Raw genomic sequence first — 26294 nt, 5'->3', positions numbered from 1 at the left:
GAAAGTGAGCATGACTTTTTTTTTCGACTCGCTCGCTTGTTGTTGTTTCGCCCATTCGAACCGCAACACAAACCGTATTTATGCAAATTTTCAGAAAGTTAAGCACCGTACACATTTTCGAAATTGGCGCACACAATTGATGAAAACCGATTCTGATGAAGATTTTTTTTTTACTGAGCGCACACAGTCAGTCCATTTGATATGGCTATTGAACACGTTTCTACTTTATTTTTTACTTCTTCTTGTTCGTCGCTCACTTCTTTTTTTCTCTTCACTGCATTATATTGTTCAGTTTATGATTTTGCTTATGTATGTGGTGTGCATTTCTATTCTTGTCACCTTTGACACATAGACAAATTGTGAGTCTACCCTACATTCTTGCAAATGTCAGCACAATTAACCCATTATCTCGACATTCTCGCGACGAGAACACAGCGAATGTCAGAGCAAACAATAAATCGGGCCTCCCGATGCAAAATGGATATCTTTCGCTCTCGGTGTTTGCGATTGACTGGCCGAAATACGATGAGGTTGAAAATTTGACCAAACTGTTCACTGTTACCAAAGTCTCTTTCTATTTCCATCTCTCTCTCTCTCTCTCTCTCTCTCTCATTCTGTCCGGCGATCGTGTTCGATAAAATGTGCTGTGGCAGCCGGTTTCCGAACCGAAATATTCAAATGAACACTCATAAAAAATGGAGCATATCTAGCGGTGGCTCACACACTTTTAAATGGATCGAGAACAAGTGTACGCAATCTGAAAGCACCATGTATTTAGATCTTTCGCTCAAATGTCGGCGACCATAACATTCGATGCAGAAAAAGAACACCCGTTATTATTGGTTTGTTGCCACTCATCAACTCAATTGTGTTGCATCGTGTATGTGTATGGAAGCAGAAGACCAGAACGCACCGTACATTTATAAAACGTAAGCCATTTTAAACGTTCTCGTTCGCCAGATCCGTTGTGTGAAATGATTTTGCGTGCAACATACTGTACAACGTGAAACATCGACAATTTCATCCATGTAGACATTGGTTTGATATGGTTCTTTTACTGCATTCCATATTGCAATATGCAATGGAATATTGCAGCCGCATCAAAGTGATGACGCATTTACAAGTGCAATTCTTTTTTCTAACATAAACTGCTCTTGTTGCACAGTTGGATGAGTGGAACGTCGAATTTTTCACTGCCATCTCTTGCTGTTGCAGAAGTAGCCGTACGTTCCGCTGTACTATTTAATAAAGTACATCATCAGACTTTTTTCTTCTTCTCCAGATTGTTAATATTTGTGCAGTTAGGTTTATCGCATCGGGTTTCTGCTCAGTCATGATCGGCATTACCTCACCATCTCCTCATACCAAAACGAATTGATGGAAAGCGTGGAACTGTGCGAACTACATAACCATAAATTTCAACCAAATAACCTCCGTGCCATACAACAGTGGTTTAAAACAATTTTTTTGTTCTCTCTTTTAAAAAAAAATTTATATCTCGGTGCGTTGATTGAGTTCGGGTTTGCCACAAGTTCATATAACCTTGATGGTTCTCTTGCGCATTGAACAACAACATGCCGACCATTTTGAGTGTGTTTGTATGTGCTGCAATACATAAAGTATGCTAAATGCTTGGTTAAAGCGCACGAAACAAGGGCCAAAATGTTGATAGATTTGTAATACACAAATTGATGTGGAATTGGCCAACCAACATTGCTCTCACACACTCCGAAACCATTCAATTGACGCACCGAATTTTGAAGGACTGATCGGTTTTTCAACACTCTATTTTTCAAATGACACAAATTTTCGATCACACTCATGCCCTCCGTGTTTCTTTCCGACTCATTTTTTTTAAGTCGAAAAATCGCAAACGAAAACAGAGCACTTTTCAATTTAACTATTCATAGAGTGATTGAAAGTATCGGAGTGTGTGTGTGTGTGTGTGTACGATTGTATCGACTTTTATATTGCGCCATGAAACCCAATTTAATTGGCCACTTTCAACGCAGCATGGTAGTAGACATTTACAATTTCCTTGACTTGCTTACTTGCTAACCAGATGAACTTGTTGAATATTTATTAGTGAACCATAAAAAAAGAGACACACCACAATCTCAGTGCAGCCATTAAAAAACAACCAGCCAATTATTATTGAATGCAGCATCTGATGCATTATTGCAGATACACACACACCGCCACCATTGACTGGTTGCTGCTTGTCAATTTATAGGCATAAAAATTGCCATTTACTGTGATCATATCATTATGACGCTTGTGTTGTGTGCCATGATGACCTTGGACTGATAAACGACGAAAGAAAAAATGGCACCGCCAAAAAGAAACGCGCACTGAATATATACGTCTGATATGTGTGAGTGTCTGTGCGTGATTTGAGTTCCTATTTTACTTGGGCCGTTGATTTTTTTTTTATGGTGACGATGAATATCCAACCATCATTAAAATTAAATTAAAAAATTAAAAAGGCATAAAACATCTCGGTTTGATTATTATTCGAATATTGAATGGATATAAAAACTCGTTTTTTTCGCTTGTAAAGTTATCCCGCGGTGGCGGCCCAAGCTGTGACGATGGCGACAATGCTGATGACGATCAGGCAAATTACCAAATTCAATATAACGAAGATGTCATCACGATAAAGACGAAATGAAAATTGATGCACGTAATCATAAAATGTGATTTTCCATTGCCGCATTCGGCTGCCGGTCTAGTTGTGAACTGGCGCTTTCGGATCATATCGAAAACAATTGGCCGATAGAGTTTTTATTGTTGTTGTTGTTGTTTTCATGTCGACGCGAATTGACGATGATTGTGCTCGGTGTGAAGCATACATGGTAAGAAATCATGTTTCCCACTGAAAATCCATTAAATCGACATCGCATTTTCAACAATCGCTCCAGGCTAATATTTACACAATAAAACATATATATATATATATATATATATATTCCCTTAGCGCATGCTTCAGTTTGGTGTATTTTTCTTCTTCTTCTTCTTCTCCTCGCTGGTTTCACTCATTTAAACCCATAAATTAGGTGGTGTTAACAATGCCTATGGAAACAAAAAGTTTATGGCAATTGTCTGTCAAATTTAAAAGAGTTGATCGATCTCGAAGAAGAAGAAAACGATGCTCTAAACTGATTGCCCAATAGATTTTCCAATTGATCTACTTTGTTTAAGGAACGTTTAATGAGTTTAAAAAAGAAGAATAAAGTGGACGAAGAAAAAAGATGCTAAACAACTGTTTATTTCTGCTATCATCAAATATATATATATCATCGAAATGAATCATAAGTTGTGTGTGAATCACACTGCCACCGAACGTAACCTCATTTCGGAATTTCACAATTTATTTCTCTTTTATCGAATCAATTTCGAAAATCAAAACGAACAAAGATCCATCCAGCATTGGTCGCAAATCAGTGGATACATTTCAAGTGGAATGTGTAAAAGAGACATACATGAGCAATCATTTGAACGTGATGAATTGTTTATGATCCAGAGGACAAACATGAATCAACAATGCCATGTAGCAGCAGTTGGTTGGTGGTGTGAACTCAGTAATTTACGTAATTGCACACAGGTCAAATACGAGAGGTGGATACCTGAGCCAACAAAACGCAATACACATAAAACTAGACGCAGAGAGTAAATAGAATTGTTATAGAATCCACTTGAAAGTGTGGCTAATTTCCGAAAAAAAAATGTTATGAATCAAAATGATGTGATTTCCGTAGACACACACACATTCACAAACACACTGTGTCACTGACGCGCCACATACACGTAATACATCCAGGTCGGGTTCTCTGGGCAGGTAGCTATTACGCAGAGATCCAAAAACACACATCACATGAAAGTAATAACTATAATAAAAATTACCAAATTGTTGGATTAGTTGAATGTTTGTTGGATTTTTTTTCGCGGTTAATGTTGTTGTTGTATTCGTCTCCCCATTGCGTTTGATTGGCTCATTTTTTCCATTGTAATAATAAAAGCAAGACAAAAAATGTACGAGTGCGCGCGCGCATCGGCCCGAAAATGATTTAGTTTAGCGAGAAAAAAAATGTTTGATGTCAATTCTACAATTTGAATAACAAACGATGTACCTTCTCATTGTTTCGGGCCAATCGTCGTTTCGTTGATTTAGTCGAATGATTATTTCTTTTGTCATATATAGTTATATTTTACGAACGAACACACACACACACACACATGTTGGGCTGTCGTATTGTTTTATTCTTGATGTGTTTTCCACACATTTGACGTCTGTATACGTACATATAAAATCGAGGAAAAAAGAGTCATTTATAGCAATCACAATATTTTTGTTGGATTTTTTTCCTTCTTTCGTTTGGCTTTTTCTCTCATTTTGCGCAAGCCATATTACATGCGATGGCTTCAAAGAGTTGAAACAAAATACCAAAAACCTTACGTCTTCATCCAGCAGAAAACGAAGACGTAAACAAAATTAATTAATTTACAGGCAATTTAACGCTGCGCAATATTCTTTGTGCTTTTGTGTCGCCAATCATCGAAGCAGTTATAAAAAAATAATTTTGCAAATCCTTTGCTTGTTGATTGCAAAACACGAAACACATTGGTTTCCTTTCAGTGATTTTTCGTTTGGATTGTGTGTGTGTTTTTTGCAAATCATTTTGGATTGAATAAACATGCGCCTCGTTTATGGTTAAATGGAAAATGCGCGATACGATAAAGACGATGGTGTGGTTTTTGGTTCGAGGCTACTGATTCTTGATCACCTGTGCATTAACTTCATGTCCATCGTTTTTTTTTTTCGTTTGTTCCAGCATTGTGTTTCTGTTTTTTTTATCGTTTCCATTCGTACTGTCAAACCAACGGAACGAATTTTTAATATTTTTGTGTCGGTTTTTGTTTCATTTATTTATTTAATAATTTTTTTTTTTTCAGCTGAGTTTCTAATTATTTCCATGTTCTATTTTGGTTCCACTAGGCGATTCGCACACTTACACATTCCAAACATGAACAATAAACATTTTTTTTTATGTGCGCTGCGCGCATTGCCAATGAATCGATACGGAAAAAAGCACACAAATTTATATGTGTATATAAAAAAGTGCATACAACAAATGGCAAAAATTAGAGATGCACGGTCTGATTCTAGCTTATTGTTAAGATCAATCAAACTGATTTTTACTCTGTGTGAGTTTGAGTGTGATGTGTGTAATTCACAGTAACGGAACAAAAGGGAGTGAAAGAAGAGCGAGTGAAAAACAGCGCAGCAATAAATTGGTTGATTTTTTTCTATGATTGCATCATACGTTTCCGGTGATTTGAAAAGCAATTTCAAGTGGAGATCTTTCAAATTGGCCGCACAACGGGCAGACATTATCATGACATAACCATATGCCTAGTGCACACACACGATATCACAACACTGATCTCATCGTATCAATGTAATGAGCCATTGCTAGAGAGAGAGAGAGAGAAACTGAGATAGCGAGAGCTAACTAGCTGATCGTGATGTGGAACTGCCTACGGTTTCAAACTATCCAATTTATATGCCGTATGTGTGTATGGATAAAGGACTAATTGGGGTGAAAGTGAAAACATATTGTAAGTGACAGCGTGCCACACTCGAAAGAAAAATAGCAACACAACACATGAACAACACGAAGTCTTCGCAGCAAATTTAATTCGTTTCGAGGAAACAAGTCAATGAAAGAATAAAAAAAAAGCACGACGACGACGACGACGACGACAAAAGACTAAAATGAATATGATTATCGATTTAACAAACAAAAATATAAACCGAAATGGTTAAAATAAAAATCAGAATAGTTATGGTTTTTCTAGTTGGCGTTTTTTTTTTCATTGTTAACTGCAATAAATTTTAGCGACTTTCAAAATGCGGATTTGTTGTTTTATGTCTGGTGTACGGTTCACAACATACTAATCGCATTTCGAATAATAACATGAAAAAACAATCTGCACTGAAATTCTTATACAGAGCGAGTGAGTGAGCGAATGAGTGAGCGCTCGCACGTTTGTTTGCAAACGGCAAGTAAGTAATTTTTTTCGAAAGTTCATAGCGATACATGGATCCATTAGCACGCAACCTGGTAGCGGCATCTCCATATTTAAACGTCTTGGTTCGCATTTGTGGAATGCATTCAAGAGCATTTGGAATGAAAAAAGGCAGCAACAGCACAAATAACACACCACCAACGCGCAAAACCAATTTTCAAAGCTGCAAAACGTTTCGGTTGTTCGGTGAGTATTGATGGTTTGCGTGTGAGTGTATATATGTATATCTATGATAAATGTCGGCGAATCACTTTTTACAGGTTATCATTTCATCCTTGCTAGTCACCACTGTTTTGGTTCAAGAGTCATAGCAGCCAACAACAGTAACAGCAACTAAACTGCAGCATTTATTATAAGTTTGCATAAGTTCAATCGATCTGATTGGAAAATTGGAATGACGTATATTTTAAGTTACGGAAACTTAATCATATTCTTTGCAAGTTGAAATGTTTGTTTTCTTCTTTCGTTTCGGTTTTTCTTCTTCTTCTTCTTTTAGGTGAAATGTGGAAGTTAAGCACGGCATGTAAGTACATGAACATAAAAGTGAAATAAAATCGCTCTACCTTCGAATTAGTTCAATATTTCCGATTATTTATTTCACAAAGCATGTCCAAGGGATCACAATGTAGCCCGTGTATGTGGTGCCGTGAGTGCGAGCGACCGCGCCGCACAAGTAATATGAAAAACGTTTTCAAAAACACAGTCATTAGTATTATAAGTTTGTGTGTGTGTGTTTTTTTTCGTTTATTCCGGATCAAAAGAGCGAAGAGAGAAGAGAAAAAGCCCAAATCATTGTTCGATCGACTTTCGAACATTTGCCCCTTTTTAAGTAATTATTAGCACATTAATGTTTGCGATTTTATTTTTTGATTCAGATGTAAATGCAAATGTGAATGTAATTGAATTTCGACATTACCGATTAATGCCATTCATTCGAAAATCACTGTGATCCACCACTACAGATAGGCACTTTTGTGACATATTCGATGGAGCTTGAACTCATTATTCACTTGCTTCATGCAACAACAACAGCCAAAGCAGCGAAAAATGCGGCACACCATCACTCGCATACTCATATAGCGGGCCACAGCCAAAGCTAGATGAAAGCGCGATCGCGAACGCATGCGCCCGCGCTCACGCACAGATTCGCTTCACATAAATGGAGAAAAGAGAATACATTTGATTGCCCATTAATTTGTCGTTCATCAAACTAACAGCACATCGCGGTGCGTAATGCCAAAACATGTTGCACACTCATTCTAGCGTTCTCTCTCTGATCCATTTATTATTGTTCATTGCACTACATAATGTAAATTGTTTGTTTTTCTCTCTCGACACACGATGATTCTATCCCTTTGAATATGGATTATTTGATCCATGGATCGTTTTGCCAAGTGATTTTGTATAGCATTTTGTTCCACAAGCATCAACATCGCACACACACTCAGCTCTCGGCACCATCGAATCTGCTCTTTTTTCTCGCCAGAGCGAAAGAGACACGCAATTTGAGCGCAACAGCAGACATTGCGCCGATTTATTTCAATTTTCGAGCACTTTGTACGCTACATCAGATCATCGGTTTCAACAATGGTAAGGTGTGTGCTCTCTGCCGTACACATACCTATATATACACAAAGCGAGACTACGGCAAATCGAGTAAAAATAAAATGAAACAACAAAAATATCGCCGTATGTATACAGAGCAACAAAACAGCTAAAACTGTGTAATAAAGATTTCTCTTTGAAACCCATCCATACCCATGGTAATTGCATAAAGCGAAGAAAAATAAAACAACAAAATAAAAATATGAACTAGCGAGCGCACTACCAAAACACACATACACACAGCCCACCAGCCCCAGCCGCAGCCGCAGCAACAGCGGATAATGAACATTTTGGAAAAATCCAAATCTTTCGAAAGAATATTAAATAAGAAAGCGTAAAAGAAATATTTTACGCACAATTTTTCATAACAACTTCGCTTTTATTGCTCATTTCCACAAAACTCGATCGCTTCGTGGAAATACGATCTCGCCGCCACACAACCTGAGATCGTAACGAATCTCGGCAACAGCGGGCCAATGGTGGCAACAGAAACACATGACGTTGTAATTCGAGACACAAAGCAATTTTTGAAATCTTCTACCTGTTCGCCTGTCCCCAACCGCAATTACAGTAACCGTTTTCTATGCCAACCAATTTCGATGATTTGCGCGCTGCTGAAAATGTAGCCGCAAGTGATTTCGTTATCGTTTCGTTTATTTGATAATTTGTACTTTCGAAAAGGGCGAACAGAGAGGAGAGAATGCAAGAAAAATATAATGAGAAGAAAAATTCTGAAAGAATGTGCCTGAAACGCCGTTGCTGCAGCTTTCGCTGTGCTGAAAAACATGCTTGACACGAAGAAACAAAGGAAAAATCCACCAATTGAATACCCTTGCGACGTCATTTTTTCTCTCTTTCGCGTTCATCATTTCATTTTCAGCGTTTTTTTTTTGTCTGAACATTGATGTATATTAAAATTGCTGCATCAAGTGATTTTACATCCATTTACAATTGCCACGCGGATTACATTTGATTTCTCACATTTAATTTGTGCAAAAGGTGCGATTGTGTTGATAATTTGACATACATGCACAATTTTAGCGAGCATCAAATAAAACGGCGAAGCAAAAAATCGACGTGCATTAATGAATAGACGCATTCAGATTCATTCCCAGTCCCAGTCCCAGCCAGTCAACCAGACAAATGGAACCAAATGAGAGAAGAAAAAAAAATCATAATAAAAGAAATATTGTGAATAATTGGGGATCGCAAAAGCGAATAGACATAAATCAACAATGGATCCAAGAGTAACAGCGGTGAATTCTCACGAATGAGAGATGGCGTGAAAAGAGAGAGAATGCGATATGAAAAAGCGTTTTATAAATTTCGTTACTTGTATGTTTTGTTCGTATGTTCACACTCTTAGCTGTCTTGTATCTGTTTATTTTTAAGGTGAATTTTGATCGATTGCGAATTTCGCTGTGTGATCATCGTTAACCCTCTAGTGCATACGTGAACTTATAAGGTTGGTTCATTTAAACCTTTCTATAATGCGAATCATTGATTATGTCACAAAATAATGTATGACAGTTTTCGTTGGAGAACACTAGCGCACATTTCTTTCTCATAAAAATTTTGTGTGCGGTCAACCAGTGTCAAGTTATGACAACATTTGTACAAGAAAACGACGTTTCCGTAAAAATAAATTATTTTCGTTTCGTGTCCTGTTTTTGAAACGTGATTAAATCGAACAAAATTATTTTGTTGACCTCAGGAATTTTTTTTCTGCTTATTTGGAGTGTTTTTAACCAAATTCAATTCAAGTTCAATGATTTTTTACAATTGTGCAACATTTGTCCGTCAATTTGCATACTGTTCTTATAAGTACAGCCATGCAATTTGGATTTCTTTTTGTTTGATATTTTGTGTGCTTGGTTTAGTGTGGAATTTTATTTTCATTCTATTTTAACCTATTTTTATCACAAATAATCCAGAAAAAATGATATTCACGAATTCCGATGTCAACATCACTCAATTTGCAAGCTGTTCTTATAAGTACAGCTATGCAAATTCGGTTTGTTCATATACTTCGCAATTTCCATATTGGTCGTAAATGCATGACTGTACTTATAAGACCATTTTGATTTTTGCGATTTATTGATAATTCCAGCATTATACCAGATTATGAATATTTTTTTAAGTGCTTATGAGGTAAAATAAGCATGGAAAAAAATTCCCAGCTCTGTATTAGAGGGTTAAGTATAAAGAGATTTAAGCATGCACAGAAACAACATAACAGAAGATGATGTAGAATAAAACGAGGAAAAATATTCAATTGGGAGCCATGACTGAAGAGAAGACGAAAAAAAAGAATTCTCTCGTTCTCTCTCTGAAAATTATTTGACCTTATTAAAGCGCTACGCGCGACACTACATTATAGTTCAAGATCTCTTGTTGGAAGCGGGCCTGAGAGAGAGTAAGGTTTGATAGAATAACATAGAGAGACACACACACACACACACGGACGTTTGATATCGTACACGTATGTAGCTTCGATAGCATTGCCTTGGATGATGTATGTCTTGCTGTTACGAATGTGGCATGGGCCCATTCCATCACGTAATTCTCAGCTGCGCAAAGACTTCCGCGCCTTGGCACACAGAGCAGCAACACAATAACATTATCGAATAGTGAAGCACAACAAATCGTTTAACGAGTGCGCGGGAACGAACGAGCCCGCCTGCCTGTTTCTTCATATACATATATATTCTCAGTGTTCTTCTATTTTTTCATCGGTTTTCTAGCATTTCTTTAATCACCGTTATCATACCGTCTCTTTCGCCTCGCCTGTTGGTAATATCGGTAATATAATTGTCAAGCTCTACAATTCCACAGTTGCTCATCGCTCAAGACCAGATCATTCATAGTCAACCATAACAACAGCAACATTAAAGCACACACACACAAAATAGATTGCTCAATCTTTGCAACATGACCAAAAACAGAGAAGAAGAAAAAAACAGCATCAAAAACCATTTGTAATTGCTATTTCCTCATTTGTTGAATGTTTACCGTTCTGGTTTTCATTAATTTTTACACACTTCACAGAAAGAACGTTCGGTTTTTATCCCTATTCATTGTGCTTCTCTATCTATCTCTCTCTCTCTCTCTCTCTCAATCTTTTACCCACTCACTCATCTCACTAAGTCACTCTCGCGCTGCCATCAAGTACCGCTAAACATCTTTCATCAATCACATAAAATAAAACAGTGTCACCGTATAATAAGAACGGTCCAACAATGGAGGACTCAAAATCTTTTTCGGCGAAATGAATAAATCAAATAAATCTTTTGAACTTTCGTTCCATTGTTTTCTTTATTCTTCTTCTTTATTCGTTGTCTTCCTTCACGCTGAGCCGAATGTCATGTTTTTTGTTTGTTCCGTGTCTGCCGAAAATAGAGAGAAATATTATTTTATACATGCAAACATAAAAATTGTTTCATTTGACCCGATAGCATCGTTTTATTTGCCTTTTTTTTTGATTTCTCTCCACTCAATCTCTCCGTAAATGGCGATTATGATAATTTTTGACAAGTAAAATTAATTAGCAAACTATTGTCAGGCCGAATATGCTCCGAAATTGTGTACGAACAAAAAACATGACATATAAACGTCAGAGGGACAAAGTAAGAGTTAGAAAGAGTGTGTAACATAGTCAATTACCGTTCAATAAACACATTTAGCGTTGGCTCATTTAATCGCCTATATAATCTGATGGGGTAATCGAAAACGTCCATTGATTTGATTGACCAATAAAATGGCTAATGCAAAATGATGGGATCCAATTGTCTAATGCCAGTGTTAATGATTTTGCTTTCCAGTCATTTATTATAGCGGCTCAAACGCACAAATGCGCTCCAATTAAACCGAATGGATGTGATAATGTGTGAAGTCCTTTAATCATTTTTTTTCTTTTCATTTTTTCGTTTTCGATCGCCTTCTCTTCATCGATTGAAGAAGTGGAAAAAAATGTGCGGCCGTTAAACTAACTTTCAAAATGTCTTCTTAAAATCTATAGACAAATTAACGGTAAATATCAATCCCAAAAGGTACATTAATTTCGATTGGAAATTTAATTGTGATTGGATGAAGTAAAAGAGCGAGAGAGAGACAGACGCAGCCACTAAAATCAGCTGACCATTATGCAGACAGACTCTCAATCACATCCATTGGCATCGTTTTCGATTGCAATTCCAAAGTAATATTACTTCATCATTAATCGTCATTAGATGCTGAAATCAAATTATATCTATGGCAACCGGTTGATTGAGATGTGAAATTGATTCAGAATTTGTTGTTGTTTCTGTTTTTTTCTGCTCTGTTCATTTCATCTTCAGTTTGTTTCATTTTTTTTTTGCTCTTCTCGAGAGTGTGTATGCAAATGTGAATTGTTAAATCTTCGCTTGGTGTATTCGTGATTGAACCGATTTCGATGTTGATATGTACACTGTATCACTATCCGGCTGGCCTGGCTTAGAAACCAATTAAACACAACAGCAATTAAATTACTTGAAAAATGATTGACACTTTGACCACCATTGAGTGTTGTGTGCTTGGCGAAATGAACGCTATTTTTTTTTGTCTCTCTTACGATCTATCTTTCTATATCCATGCTATTCAAATTAAACAAGTTAAAAAAAGCAACAAATGTCATTTTGGTGTGTTGTTGTTGTCGGCTTGTCACCGTCACTTACCATGCAACATATAGAGAAGAAGAAAAAAAATATTGTATTTTATCGTGTACGATGTGTTGAACTATTCCCAAAGGGCAATTTATTTTGAACAAGTTAGGCTGACGATAATGATTCACTACGACAATAATCAGCTTTGTGTGTTTCTTTTTTTTCTTTTTTTTTTTTCAACATATGATTCAATCACTAAACGAATGATGCACACTATTCATTGTGATAACATCACACCGATATTTAAGTCCATTAAACATATTCCCATTGAAAAACTGTTTGTGTTTCTTTGATAAATTTATTTTTTTCTGTTTCGTTTTGTCGATGGCTGTCGTGAGATTTAACATTTGATGTGTCAGAAAAATAACCGACACTATTTTAAAAAGCCGATGGAGAGAATGTCACGTCACCAAGGTATATATATATATATATATTCCGAAAATCTAGTCGCGAATATATCGATGCGCGCATATGTGATCACATAATCAAAGATACACAGCATTTAAGTAACATTTTTTTTTCTCGCAAAATGGACGGTTTTCTTCTAGTGACGCGCGATTTACAAAGATTTCAGCGCAAAAAAGACGAGAAAAACAACAGAAAACATACATTTGTTTTGGCTACATCACAATTCTATCAATCATGGATTTATTGAATTGAAATTGGTGTCGTATTTTATGCCAAACACTATGATACTTTTCCATTCGATAAACCAAATGTATTGAATTCTATTTTTCTTTCTCTACGTCTCTTTTTTTACGTTTCGTCTCTTCGATTATTATTGTCGTTTAGTTTTCTCTTCGTTTTCTTTGGAACGGTGCTCGATTAATGTGATTCGTAACGCACACATCGACATCTATCTCTTTTTTCGTACAAAATGATAATAAAATATGTTGAGTTTTCAATCGACAGTTTTGGGAACGAAGCTATTCAGATCATATTCGAAATGCGCGAAATTTCATTGTCAATTCACGTCTGTGTAACACTTTTTTTTCTCTTTCAATTTGCCGTCACCGCGTTTGTTACTTGTTGCGGTTAGCTACTACTTGTTTTATTTTCTGTATGTATGTTGTATTATTTCGCGTTCGTTTCGTATGTCACACACTAACTCCGAAAATATCGAGCACAGCCAAGGCCTCACACATCAAAACAGCTGCTTAAATTTTTGCTTAATCTCAACGGATTTATTTTCTTAATTCAGTTAAGCAAACATAAATCACAAATGGGAAAATTATCGTGTGCGATGGAATGACAACAATACTCTTTTGATATCTCTCTCGTTTAATCTTCGTCATTTCTGGTTATAATCAAATACAAACTACTTCGGTGGTGGTTTTCATGATTATTCGGTCGGTTTTTTTTTCTTTCGGTTGGTAATATTTTTTTTGTTGCTTCGTCTGATTATCGGTTTCAACACACATTCTCAATTTTCAAATGAATTGAGAATTTTGTTCACAAATTCAACACTCGCTTTGATTTTCCCATCATTTCAATCGACAAAATATTACTCTTTTTTTTAACTACACGAATGTTTTGTTGTTTTTATTTTATAATCAAATCAAAAACACAAATACGTACACATGAACAGAAAAAAAAAACAGTTTTCGCTGAATGAATTTACAGAAAAAAAAAACGAAGAAACAATTTTTCGGGTGCACAAGAATTTGTGTCAAGAAAGCAGCCGATGATGATGATATGTGTTGCAATGTCTTCTTCTTTTCTTTTTTTCTCGCTGTTCGGTCACACACAAGACAAATATAAACAGACGTTTTCCGATCAGTAGTCGGCGCCTGACTCATGAATCACATTCAATCGAACTGCTTGGTGGTACATTCGAACGGTGTTCGCCGCTATTTGGTTCGCCTTCAGCACGCGCCTCTGCATGTGGATAAGTGTTTTTGTGTGTATTTGTGAGTGTGTGTGTGTGTGTGTGTATGAATGAGAGAATGACGTACAACGTGGATTTACGCTCTTTCGTACATGTACATTGGATCGCGGGCACACCGTACAAAACTATTATAGTCTATGCGAACGAGAGCGATATGACTGTGTGTTGTTGGCTTGTTCATATGTTCCAACGTTCAATGTTCAATGTGCCAAATACATTCGCACAACGTTCATTCAATTGTATTCATGAGAGAGCGGGAGCGGTCGAGAGAGCAACAGAGATAGAGAGAGAGAGAGGAAGAGAGAGAGAGAGAATTCAAATTGGCTTTACGCTGTTTAACACACTACGACTACGATCGTTGTTAGGTTCTCGGTCGTAGTTACGTACTGTTGTTGCTGCTGCTGTTGCTTCCATGCAATTTGTTCGGTTGCGCGTACCGTGTGTATTAACAGCTGTCTAGCTCAATTCGGTTTTCAGGACAGCCAAGTTGCACGTATCCAAGGGAGAAGTGTGGAAGCAAACGAGCAAAAAAGAGAATACAAAATTAAAATACCATCACATGGCCCTTTTGTTGGCCTCACATAATGCATATGTATGATTCCGTATAGCGCAACAATTTTTGCATATGTTTGAATTCGATTCGTTGAAAATGAAGAAGAAGAAGAAGAAGAAGCAAGATAAATACATGAAGAAAAAAAACCGACTGTAGATATATCTACCTATCATCGGTGGCCCATCGATGACAAAGACACACACACAAAGTCACAGCCAGATAGATTAGCGAATATGCCACAGACTCGGGAAATCGTTCATCTGAAACGTTTTCGTTTCGTACAATGCAATCCATTGTGAGTGTTGCTGCTGCATGTGCACAAAAATGAGTTCGAATTCAGCGGCGAGAGAATCGGAATGAAAATGAACAGAAGAAGAGGAAAATACAATTTTTTTACAAACCAAAGCGCGCGCGAGAGAGAGAGAGAAAGAGGGAGAGAGAAATGAGCGTAAATGAACGAGTGTTTTCAACTGTTGAATATACACTACGTGCAACGAAAGTGCCGAGCATTTATGGCTTTACATCGAATGATAAATGCGAATGGAGAAAAAAAACGAGGTAACAAAGAAAAACCCATCATAGCACAAGAATTATAAGTCTGTGTCATGATTATTATAGTCTGCGAAGCAGAACGCCAATTTCCCCATATCACCGATTTTTGTTGAGCTCGCGCTTTGCTTGCGAGCACACAGATCGTTTGCCATTTGGCCAGATCGCGCAACGATCTACTATCTGCTACTACTGCTGTTGCCGTCATTGCGATGCCGTTCACGAGCAAGACCTATTTCAATTTCAGATCACTAATTGCAAACTGCACTAAAAACCGTGATTATGTAAAGAAAGAAGAGAGAGAGAGAGAAAAAAACGCGTCAACGTATAACTATGAACTTGAGGCTACTTTGATCATATTTCAATGACACAAAGCGGATCTCTCGGCGCAAACCAGATGCAAGAAAACTGAATGTATGTATTCATCAACCGCTGAAATGATCGGCCATAATTAACACAGAGTCGTCAGAGAGCGAGTGAGAGAGATAGTTGATTGGTTGGTGGTTGGTGCTGAGTGTCGGCCATCGGCCGCGAATCCAAACTCTTTGTATTCCACACATAACGACTATTCTTCTTGTTGTCGTCGATGTTAGTTTTTTTTTTCTTCATAGTTTATTTAGTTTTTGTATACATGTGTGTGCATATATGTGTGTGTGTCTGTATTTAGCCAACCCGGGCATATGAATATAAACAATGACACATAATGGAGTCAAGTTGAATAGATAGCTGAATTCGATGCATAAATTTACATAAATATGATAATTGTGACGATGACTGAAGCTAGTAAGTGGCATTTTGGATTTGACTAGTCGTTTGAATTCGTTACGTACATTTTGGTTTGGTTCGTTCAATTCGTTTGGCTCTCTCGTCGTTGCAAGTGAACGAATATGATTTTAATTTTGCATTCGAACATACACACAATTTCGTTTTTGTTCTTTCATTTTATGAATTCCGTTTGCTTTGTTGCGTTTTTTCAATAAATTATTCGATAAAAAAAAGCAGCCAAGCATTCGCCTGTATCTTGCATTAGCATTTAAGGCACGCAACTCCAACCATAGAGAGAGAGAGAGAGAGAGAGAAAGATGGAGAGCAAGAGACGCAGGGAGCAAGAGACCGAGAGAAAAAAAAAGTTCTAGCCAAATGATTATTTCGCCATCTATTCCGCCGCTTGGATGTACATGTTTAACGGTACAAACATAATCCAAAACTATTTTTTGTTGTGTTTGATGACGCGCTCGCGTTCATTCACATTCCCATTCCAATGAATTGAGTCTTATAATATTTGTGTATGTTATTTTTTTTATATTCTGTTGTTTTTTTTTTCTTTGCAAAACACCAAATCATTTATTCGCTAATACAAATTTATTTAGCACTGAAATGCGTCATATGACTTTCATATGATGTGTCTATGCCTCTCTCGGCCCCCCTCGACATATGTGTGTTTCGCGCGCATTCGTTTTAATTTAATTAAAAAAGATCAGCACCGATCTACTGCTCTCGGGTGAATATTGTTTGTTGGTTCGTTAGAGTTTTGAAAATAAAATTATGGCTAAAGTATCAGCGCATTTAAGTTCCTGTTGCGTTCGTGATAAACAACAATCAGCTTGCAAAAAAAAAGTACAGAGAGAGAGAGAGAGAGAGAGAGAGAGAGAGAGAGATACCCCAACAATTTCGAAGAGATAGAGCGAAAATAGTGGAAAAGAATCGCTTGATTAACTTCAGTTACAATTCACCACGTAGATCAAATATTTACATATCTCGTGTTTATTTATATATTCATTTTATTTGTTGATTTATTTGTTGGTTTTTTTTTCTTGCTCTCTTCTGCTCAATGAAAATTGTTTTGTGACAGCAGCAGTACTGCGGTGGTCGTATCGCCCGATTAGTTATTTATTAGTTCAGAGACATATTTTTTGTGAACAAAACAAACGCAAATGTACGAATAAATTTCATGACATAGACACACACATAACAACTAAAAGCATTGGCTTTGTGACAAATTATAATAAAGTAAATCAAAAAATAAATAGTGAGTCTGAAACTGGCAGAGTCGCGTCAGTGTCAATAGACTTTAATGTGCACGCATTTTGCTTTTAATCAGCAGCCGTAAAAAATGTTTTTTTTTATTTACAAATGCGACGATAAAATTGCGTTTTTTTTTTGTCTTGTTTTGCTGTTTATGTTAGGATATATCATACGCTTTTTTTGCGCTGACTTAAGCATAAACTTGAGTAGTGAAGTTTATGGATTTGTTTAGTCTATTCTTCACAGAAAATCGCGCCCTTATCAGATCCATTCCGCTTGAAATGGCTTGAGCCGTGCTGATGTGCATATTCACCGAAATCAAGCCCATTCGCTTTTTTTCAGCTATTGCAGCGATTTCATTTCGGGGGCAAATATGAAATATTCAATTCTGCTTACGACTATGAAAATCTGATTAAATAACTCATAACACACACACACAGTAATTATTCAAGTAATTTTTGAAATATCATATTTATATAGGTATTATTGCGCTGTAAATACAAGCTGTTATATTATCGCCTTTATATAACCCGTCCATACACAGCGATCGGGTTCAAGTAAGCTTAACTACAAATTGTGCATTGATGATGCGTCATTGTCGTCGTGCGACTGAAAAGTTCTATTCGCCTGCGGACAAGTGTACGAGAGCTGTGAAAAATTAAGCGTTAACAAATTTCCCAAGTAACAAGCGATCCAATTATAAAGTTGTTTGCAGAATTTTTCGGTATAAACGGAAATAAAGATATGTTTCGAAATGAAATAAGAAGGAAAATGACAAGCATTCGGCGGCGTTGTGCACGACACGAGGGAGCCGCACCAATGCCGTGAAAATTGTCAAATGAAAATGATTATTATCACAAATGCATGTGAACTGAATTATTTGGCACGAGTGTAATTTGTGTAACAGACAGAAACAAAATGAAGAAGAAGTGCACGTGCGGAAGCGAACGAAGAAACAGTAGCAACAGTAGCAGCACCAGCTACTGCTGCTGCTTCGGCAGACCGATCGATATATATGTTATAAATGTTTGCTAACTAAGTTTGGTATAGAATTTCATCATCATAATGACAAAGGACACCTATCCTTGGAATGGTTTTTTTTATACATAGTGAGTCTGAGTGTATGGTGCGCTGGCTGCTACAATGTGTTTTTCATTTCGTTTCAACTTCCATTCAACGCGATAAAATTCGCTTTCAACTAGTGAATGTGGTCGGAGGCGTGTGCGCTCACAACGACAACTCGGAATTGTCCATATGATTTGAGCCATTGGCAATAGCATCGATGCCCATTTTATACGCCGAACAAAAGGTAATTTCGAATCGTACATCAAATAAATGTATAATTTGATGATGATGTTGCAACAAACTGACCGCCTCTGTAGATCACGATAGTTTCATCTGAGATTCGAATCGAACACGCAATATCACACACACACAAGCTCGTCGAGCAGCAACGCTGATGATGACAACGAAGAAGAACAACATTATTTCTCGGCACACGGCTTGGGACTTGACTCAACCGCCACGGAGGAGAGAATGTTGCGCGCATACACTGGAAGGTGTGCCACCATAATGACATATCGTATAAATAGTTTCACTATGAAAAGCACAAAATATTAATATTGTTTTTGTTTTTGTTCAGCGGTAATTATGTGCGTCGAAAACAACGTCGATGGAACACCGATGCAATGAAACAGAATAAACGATAATTCAATTTAATTGGTTTCATTTGACGTAGAGCAAGTTGTCTTTTTTCGCTCTCTCATTGTGTGTTTTTGGTCTTCAACACACTTTCTGACATACATTTTATGGAGCTGGCAAGTGATTAATTCATTAACTTGTATTTCACTTGCAGGCAAAAGCGCAACAACAACATACACGTTAGTGAAAACGCGACCATCCATGGCTGAGCCACACACACGCCGTCAGTTTGGAAATGAATCGGAAGTAATGCATTGATGAGTCGACATTTTGTATTGACTACATTGTCGCGACAGAAAATGTCACAAAATATTATACATGCAGAAATCAGAGCGAACAAAACGAACAAACCGAATGAAATACATTACGATGCAACGATGACTAGGCGAGAAGGAGAATAAATAGCTCACGAGTTTTTTGCGCGACCAAAACAAAGAGCATCAAGGATGGATGCAACACTTTTCACGTTGGAATTATAATAAATTAGGAACACCACAAATCAAACCTACTACTTGCTGGCTTGACTGCTGCTGATGCCGATGCTGCGACTGCGACTACGACTGCAATCGCAACACCGCAGATTTATACTCGTATGCATTTGCGAAACAAATTAATAAAATCGAGATAGCTGCTTTTTGTTTCTTCTGTTGGGCAATAAAAAAAAGGCGAATTGATGATTCATTCATCGAACTAAAATAAAATGAATCGCAACATATTGCATTCGTTCGCCATTGCGATGGTAAATTTCTTTTCGCACCTACGGATTCGAAATCCTGTTCTTTTTTATTTATTTAGTTTTTTCTTTCTGCTCTGTCTCTGTCTTCTTTTATTTTATTGTTTCGTTAGCCGTATTGACATTTTGCCTAACAAAGGCAATTTCGCAAGCATGGAAATACGCCAATACGAAGTGAGGCAGAGATGGTGAACCCATCGTAAATTATTTAACGGGAGCTACAAAATGATTTAGATTCTTTGATAGGTTCACATACGTTTGAGTGTCATACTGAAATGTTGTTTGCATTGTGAAATACGATAAATTTTATTGGCGAGGCGCAATCACAATGGATCGGCACATGCAGTGAAGCATCAAAATATCTATACGTATATATCATCAACTGCTACGCGGATAAGCAATTATTTTCCAATGAATAATTAGAGAATTACGGTTTTGTCGGGTCGTTTTTTAAAAGCGATGGCTTGTTTTCTTCCTCTTCTTCACTCTCTCGCTCGGATTTTATGTACTTTTAATTATAATTTTCTGCAAATGGCCAACCAATGAAATCCGGGAATGGCTAGACCCAAAGGTGGCCGATGCGGAATAGGTAGCTAAAATTAACTATTGTATATTCAGTCCAGGTATATCTCTACCTACTAATTGCCATTACACGCTCTAAATCGCATTATTATTGACCGTATATATGGAATGTGAGCCGAACTAAATATGACAAAAATATATATACGAAACCGCGTTTCGACTGAGTGACATTTTGCCAGCTATAAAAGCCATCATTTCATTTTGTTTGTTTAAGCAGTTGATGTGTATGGGCTGCTTAGTTTTTCTCTATCTCTCTCTCTCCGGCTCGCTCGAACGCTTTTTCTGTGTTATCAAAATGAAACTCTTTTTTTTCTGTGCTATAATGGCGAAGCCAAACGATGGAAAATCGCAGAATCAAACCGATGCTTAGTTTGAGCCGAATAATTATAGATGTCAGTTACTGTCACGTGCACACCCGTACACACGGTAATTGCGTTGAATTTGATTCGTGGAAAAAACAAGAGCGAAACAAAAAATAGAAATGGATTAGGTGGGATTTCATTTGAATCATCGCGAAATCACCAAAACAAACAAAGATAACGAAAACAGTCGTAGAGGAGAAAAAAAAGAATAACAACAATAACCAACATCGTTTCTTTTTCTGTACCGATGCACATCCATTATGAATCGTTCCGAAAATTGAAATCAGCCCAATCGAAATTTAAGCAACTAACTTAATCAAATGTGTGGATTTCCTATACATTTTTATATTTTCACAGTTCACCACCATCTAGGATCTCCATATGGATATTTGTAAGCAAATAAGTGATTAACGCATGGACCCGGATTAGCATTTGTCTAGAACAATTTATTCATCTAGGACTGTTTAAGTTTGTACCTATCATTTTTTTTGTCCAATCCTTTAATTACATTGTTTAAGTTTGAAGCTAAAACCGTTTTGGAACCAACACTAATTTACACTGAAACTCATTAGACTTCACTCATTTGTCTTCGTCTCAGTGTTGATGGAAAGGACCAAATGTCAAGATTGATGTTCGTATTTTTAAATCAGTTGTTGTTCTATCGTTGAAGAGTCATCATCTTGTCCAGTGAACTAAAAACAGAATTCAATACAAAACACTATTCAAAACTGTCGTCCGAATTTGGAGAAAAATTAAAAACATTGAAGATTATATTAAATTTTTTTTCTTCTGTTATCCTTCATCACAAGAAAATCCTTGGACGCCACGCTCAAAAGTTGAAAACACTCTTAGGCGAAACTATTTCTTTGGGTAAACTTTTATTGTCACTTTTTGAGATTGTTTAATTTTTGAAATTGAAATCGTAATAACAGGTTTTTTGCGTAAAAATGGAGTTCGTATCAACCATTACCGATGAAAAAACTATCGCAGAAAGGCCAAGAATTCAGAAAAAATTAACTGATGTTAATATCGATTGTCTTGAAGAAATTTTCAAGTACTTAAGCTTAAAGGACTTGCTAAGCATCGCCGATACGTGTAAACGAATGAGAAAAGCGGCTTCTTTCGTTTTTGGTTCAACATATCAGCCGAAGATACGCATTGATTATACTGCTGAAATTGCTTTAGACCCTGTATACTATTGGCGAACGAGGTATTTTCGGCACTGTAATAGAACAACGGTTTCAGATAGTGCAAAAAAACCGGACGAGGAGCAAGAGCTGGACACATTGAAAACAAGTTTGCAATTGCTTCGTTGCTTTGGGAATTACATTACGTTCTTAGAAATTAAAGATTATGATTCATTTTTGAAAAGGGATTTCATTATCTTAGAACGACTGCTTTCTCATGCTAACGACTATTGTTTCGAATCGTTGAAGGAAATCAACATATTGGGCTATCCAATAGGTGCTTTGAATCAATTGAAGAAGCCGTTTCTAAAAGTTGAAACAGTTTATACTAATGCTTGTACCTTGCAAACGGATTTGTGGAATAGTTTTTTTCCGCGTTTACGAACGTTAAGATATGCAGATTACAATATTGGGAAAATTCATGCAGCAGAGATCACTAATAGTTTCCCTTCCTTTGGTATTGATAATAAGTTTTCTCATATAGAAAGTCTAACGGTAGTAATGAGTGTGGGAGGATATACAATTGAATGTAAGGAGAAGAATGTACTCTACGGTCAGGTTTGTTCTGCTATCCGGTTGAATCCACAGCTTCGAACCTTAAGGTTAAAATTCCCTCCCGATTTAAGCATCATACAACTTGCAAGGGATAGTCTTCCATTGCTTGAAGAGCTCAAACTTGTAATTAATGAAAAAGTCGCTCATAGTTTACACGATAAGAAAATCCATTTCAAAAATGTTCGAACATTCAATTTATTTAATGGCCTGAATGCTGACGAAAATCGGATGTGGGCATATAACTTTTCATCGGAATTTGATTTTCCATTTACGTTTGAGCGCCTCGAAAACTTTTCAACTTATCATGATACTTTTGAATCCAGCGACGCTATTCATAAGTTCCTCAGACGAAATCGCTCAATTGTGAAACTAGGTCTTACTGAAATGGACATTGATAAGATAAACCTATTTGAGCTTGCAAATATATTACCAATGCTAGTAGAACTTGAAATATTGGGTTATACACTAGAGAAGGTGATTACTTATGTCGATCAAATTAAAACATTAAGAACAATATCGGTTAGACATGTATCACCACGAGAAGTGAACCATTTAGAAATGAGTTTGGGCTGGAAAGCAAAAGTTGTTAAATTCGGTACAGGCTACCGTTTTGACCGTGTTCAGTTTTCTAAACCAATAACTAATGACATTTCGCCAAAATGAGTGCCAATCAGTATGAAAATTTTTAGTGATGTAGCATACACTTTTTTTCTTGAAATGTTTCTATATCAAAAATCACGTTTGCGTAATGGAAATAATTACATATTTCAATGTGTAAGCGAAAAGAACAAATTAAATTCGAATTATTTCAAAGTGTAACATCTCCATACACGTATACGTTTGTATGAAGCTGTTACACTTTAAAATACTACGAATCTAAGTTGCCCTCTTGCGTTTAAACACTGTGATATACACCGGCATTTTTCTCAATTTGATTACATTACTTGGACACACACACTTTCTTATCACCACGTGTAAATGACCAATCATATCTCTTCTATCGCATGCAATTGTGTTGCCTCTTTTCACTTACACAAGATACCGTTGCCGTTGCTGTGACGATGATCGCGTCTTTCAATCGTACAATATTATTGTTGTTTTATTGAAATTCGACACATTTGCCCTGTTCTGAATCACCGAAAGATTAGATTATAATCAGTCCATTAGAACATCATCACTGCATCGTTTCATCACCATTGCTTCTTTTTGATTCTTTGTGAGTTTTCGAATTATTTTTTTTCAATTATTTTTATTCAGTGCAATAAAACTGATTAATCATTGGTGTCATTATATTTAAGATTGTTTTAACGATTGTGCATTTTCACATTTTTGTGTGAAACAGAATACGAATAATGAGCGCAAAAATTTTGTGCCAAAAACGTGGTGCACTTTCGTCATTATCATCGATGAGTTGGAATGTGAGAAATTCCCCTGTTCGCATTCAAGTAGCTGACTTGGAAATTCGATCACCAAATCCAGAGAGAGATCTACAACAATATTTTGCGGGAATGCATTGGCGACGGTTTCTCATTGTTTTGCGACAATTTTGATATATATATATCGAATTCTATCGTACGGATTGCAAAGTTTTTATTTGTAGTCCACAAATGAATGAAATGAGCGGCCAAACTCCTCGCCAGCTAATTGAAATGGTGCCGGGTAAACAGAAAATATTAAAAGGCGTTGATTTATTCTTGGGTGATGCTCTCCCCAACGACGAACCCGAAATTATATTGGCATTTGAAAAGCATAGCGCAGCAAATTTTGATTATATCATGACAATGGAATTCTACCCTGAAATCTAAAATCTGCTCATAAATCCGAAACTACTGCAAATGCCATTTTCACACCGAAATAACTTCGATAGCAACCAATTGCAAAATCACCCATTTTTTTCTCGAAACGCAATCAAATAAAATCCAATACATTACAATTTATATTCAATTGTTTTCGTTTGTTTTTTTTTTCTTTCATCGCTCTCTTTTTTGCAGCAAAATGAAGTATACAAATTCCTTTAGCAGGTTTGAGATGTAGCAAAGCACAACGATTTGAGCAGAAGAAATGGAAACATCTGGAAGTGAATTGAAGTGGAACTTACCTGATTATAGTATACGGGCAGCGAGACACAATGTCGATGCGTTGCGTTGTCAGTCTCACTGTCTGGCGTTGAGATATCCTTGAAATGTTCCGAATTGTTACCATGTGGCGAAGTGGTATGTGTAGGCCCATTATCAATGTTGTCCATATTGTTTTTAAAAACCGAAAATTCAGTGTAAAATTCCTGATTTGCAGCAGCATACAGAGAAAATGTTACTGTGCACAACCGACTGGGACACGAAAACCCTCACTCAGTAGGTAAAATGTTTGTTTCTTTATCACCAACATTAAATCCACATTTGCATTTTCACACGATCAAACCGGGGAAACCAGATACGGAAAAAGTTATTTGACAACACACACTTTGTTTTTAGAAATATGAAAAAGAAGAAGAAGAAAAAAATCGATTGCATAGCAAATGCAATGCAATTTCAAGTTCTTTCTGTCAGACGGGTGGGCGGGCGTGTTCGATGCGGTGACAATTTATGGCCCGAACTCTATGCTTCTCATTGTTTCACAGTTTTTTTCTTCGCTGATGTCGTTTTTGAAATGCGTTTCATCGTGATAGTTCTTTATTTTTTTTATCGCCTAAACATTTGACATTGTGATTCCGGCTGAATGGCCTATCAGTCGACACTCCAAGGGAAATATCAATCGATAATCCCAAATGCCGATAACATAATTCGTTCCATACGAAAAGATTTAGCCTTTTTTTAGCCGTGGTTGACTCGTACTCTTCTTTTTTCTTCTCTTTTTCACTACTTTCTTGTGATTTTCTCTATCAAAAACAATTTTTCGACGTTTCTTTCTTTTTTCTTCTCGCTTATTTCGTCTCAACCAGACGAGCACCACTGATTAAGAAAAACTATTATTCAAACACAATATCACTGCGGGAATTTCGATGCGAATGCTTTGATTTTATCAAATATTATTCAGCCCAAGAATATTTGGAGCATAAATAATTGTTTGTAATGCATACGAAATAAGTCAAAAATGAAACATTCAACATTTCAATATCACCATACTACAGGAAGTATTGAGAATTGGATTTGTTGTGTTTTTTCTTCTTCTATTTTTGCTGCATTTTAGCATGCAGCAGTTACTATCACGATTCGTTTCACTTAAAATTCACTAAAAACCATTTTTGATGGAAAGCAATTTATTGTTTAATAAACATCTAGACTTTTTTTTCAAGTTTTTTTTTTTGTTGTTTTGTTTCTAGACATTACTTTCCTTTCATTTCGATTTTGTGTGTTTTCACTTTTACAGATTGACGGGCTGCCCGATGCAACATACGAACTATTTCGACACTTGCACAGCCCAAACTGTCAACAGCGATGGCAACAATTCAGTGGCAAACCGCTCGGTAAACCGCATCGCATGTACCGACTGCCAACACATTACCAGATATATTACGAGTGAAAATGCATTCAAATCGTTTTTTTTCGTTAAAAGATTTTATTACTATTAGCACAATTTACAAAGATGACACATTTAAAAGAATAAATTCGAATCTTTTTGATTTAAAGAAATATGCTAATGTTCTGAAACAATTGTAAGAGCAGCGCTTTTTCACATTTATCGCCCTGGATGAGTTAAAAATACCAGTTTTTCATTGATTTTTGCACACCGGATTTGTTGTCGACAAATGGATCATTGTTATTGTTTGAGATTTACCGTACTCT

At 36.6% G+C, this 26294-nt stretch overlaps 1 protein-coding gene across 12 annotated transcripts in view; it reads right to left on the bottom strand.

The window, feature by feature from the left end:
• Window positions 1-25888, bottom strand: part of LOC129578631 (uncharacterized) — a 53522-nt gene extending 27634 nt beyond the window's left edge. For 3 of the 12 annotated variants that reach the window (XM_055467473.1, XM_055467475.1, XM_055467474.1), the window contains exon 1: window positions 24611-25888. In XM_055467473.1, the coding sequence (XP_055323448.1) occupies window positions 24611-24757 (147 nt within the window). In that variant the 5' untranslated portion in view covers window positions 24758-25888. Of the gene's footprint in view, window positions 1-374; window positions 388-12389; window positions 14261-24610 lie in introns of those variants that run through there. The other 9 variants (XM_055467476.1, XM_055467478.1, XM_055467481.1 and 6 more) reach the window with 8 other exon arrangements.
• Between the last annotated feature and the right edge of the window lie 406 nt (window positions 25889-26294).

The sequence above is a fragment of the Sitodiplosis mosellana genome, unplaced genomic scaffold (assembly GCF_009176505.1).
Source record: "Sitodiplosis mosellana isolate CC-2019 unplaced genomic scaffold, AAFC_SMos_1.0 Smas_scaffold_6226, whole genome shotgun sequence".
Classification (NCBI taxonomy): domain Eukaryota; kingdom Metazoa; phylum Arthropoda; class Insecta; order Diptera; family Cecidomyiidae; genus Sitodiplosis; species Sitodiplosis mosellana.
The sequence above is the reverse complement of the archived record's forward strand: the minus strand, read 5'-3'. Positions and strand labels throughout refer to the sequence as shown.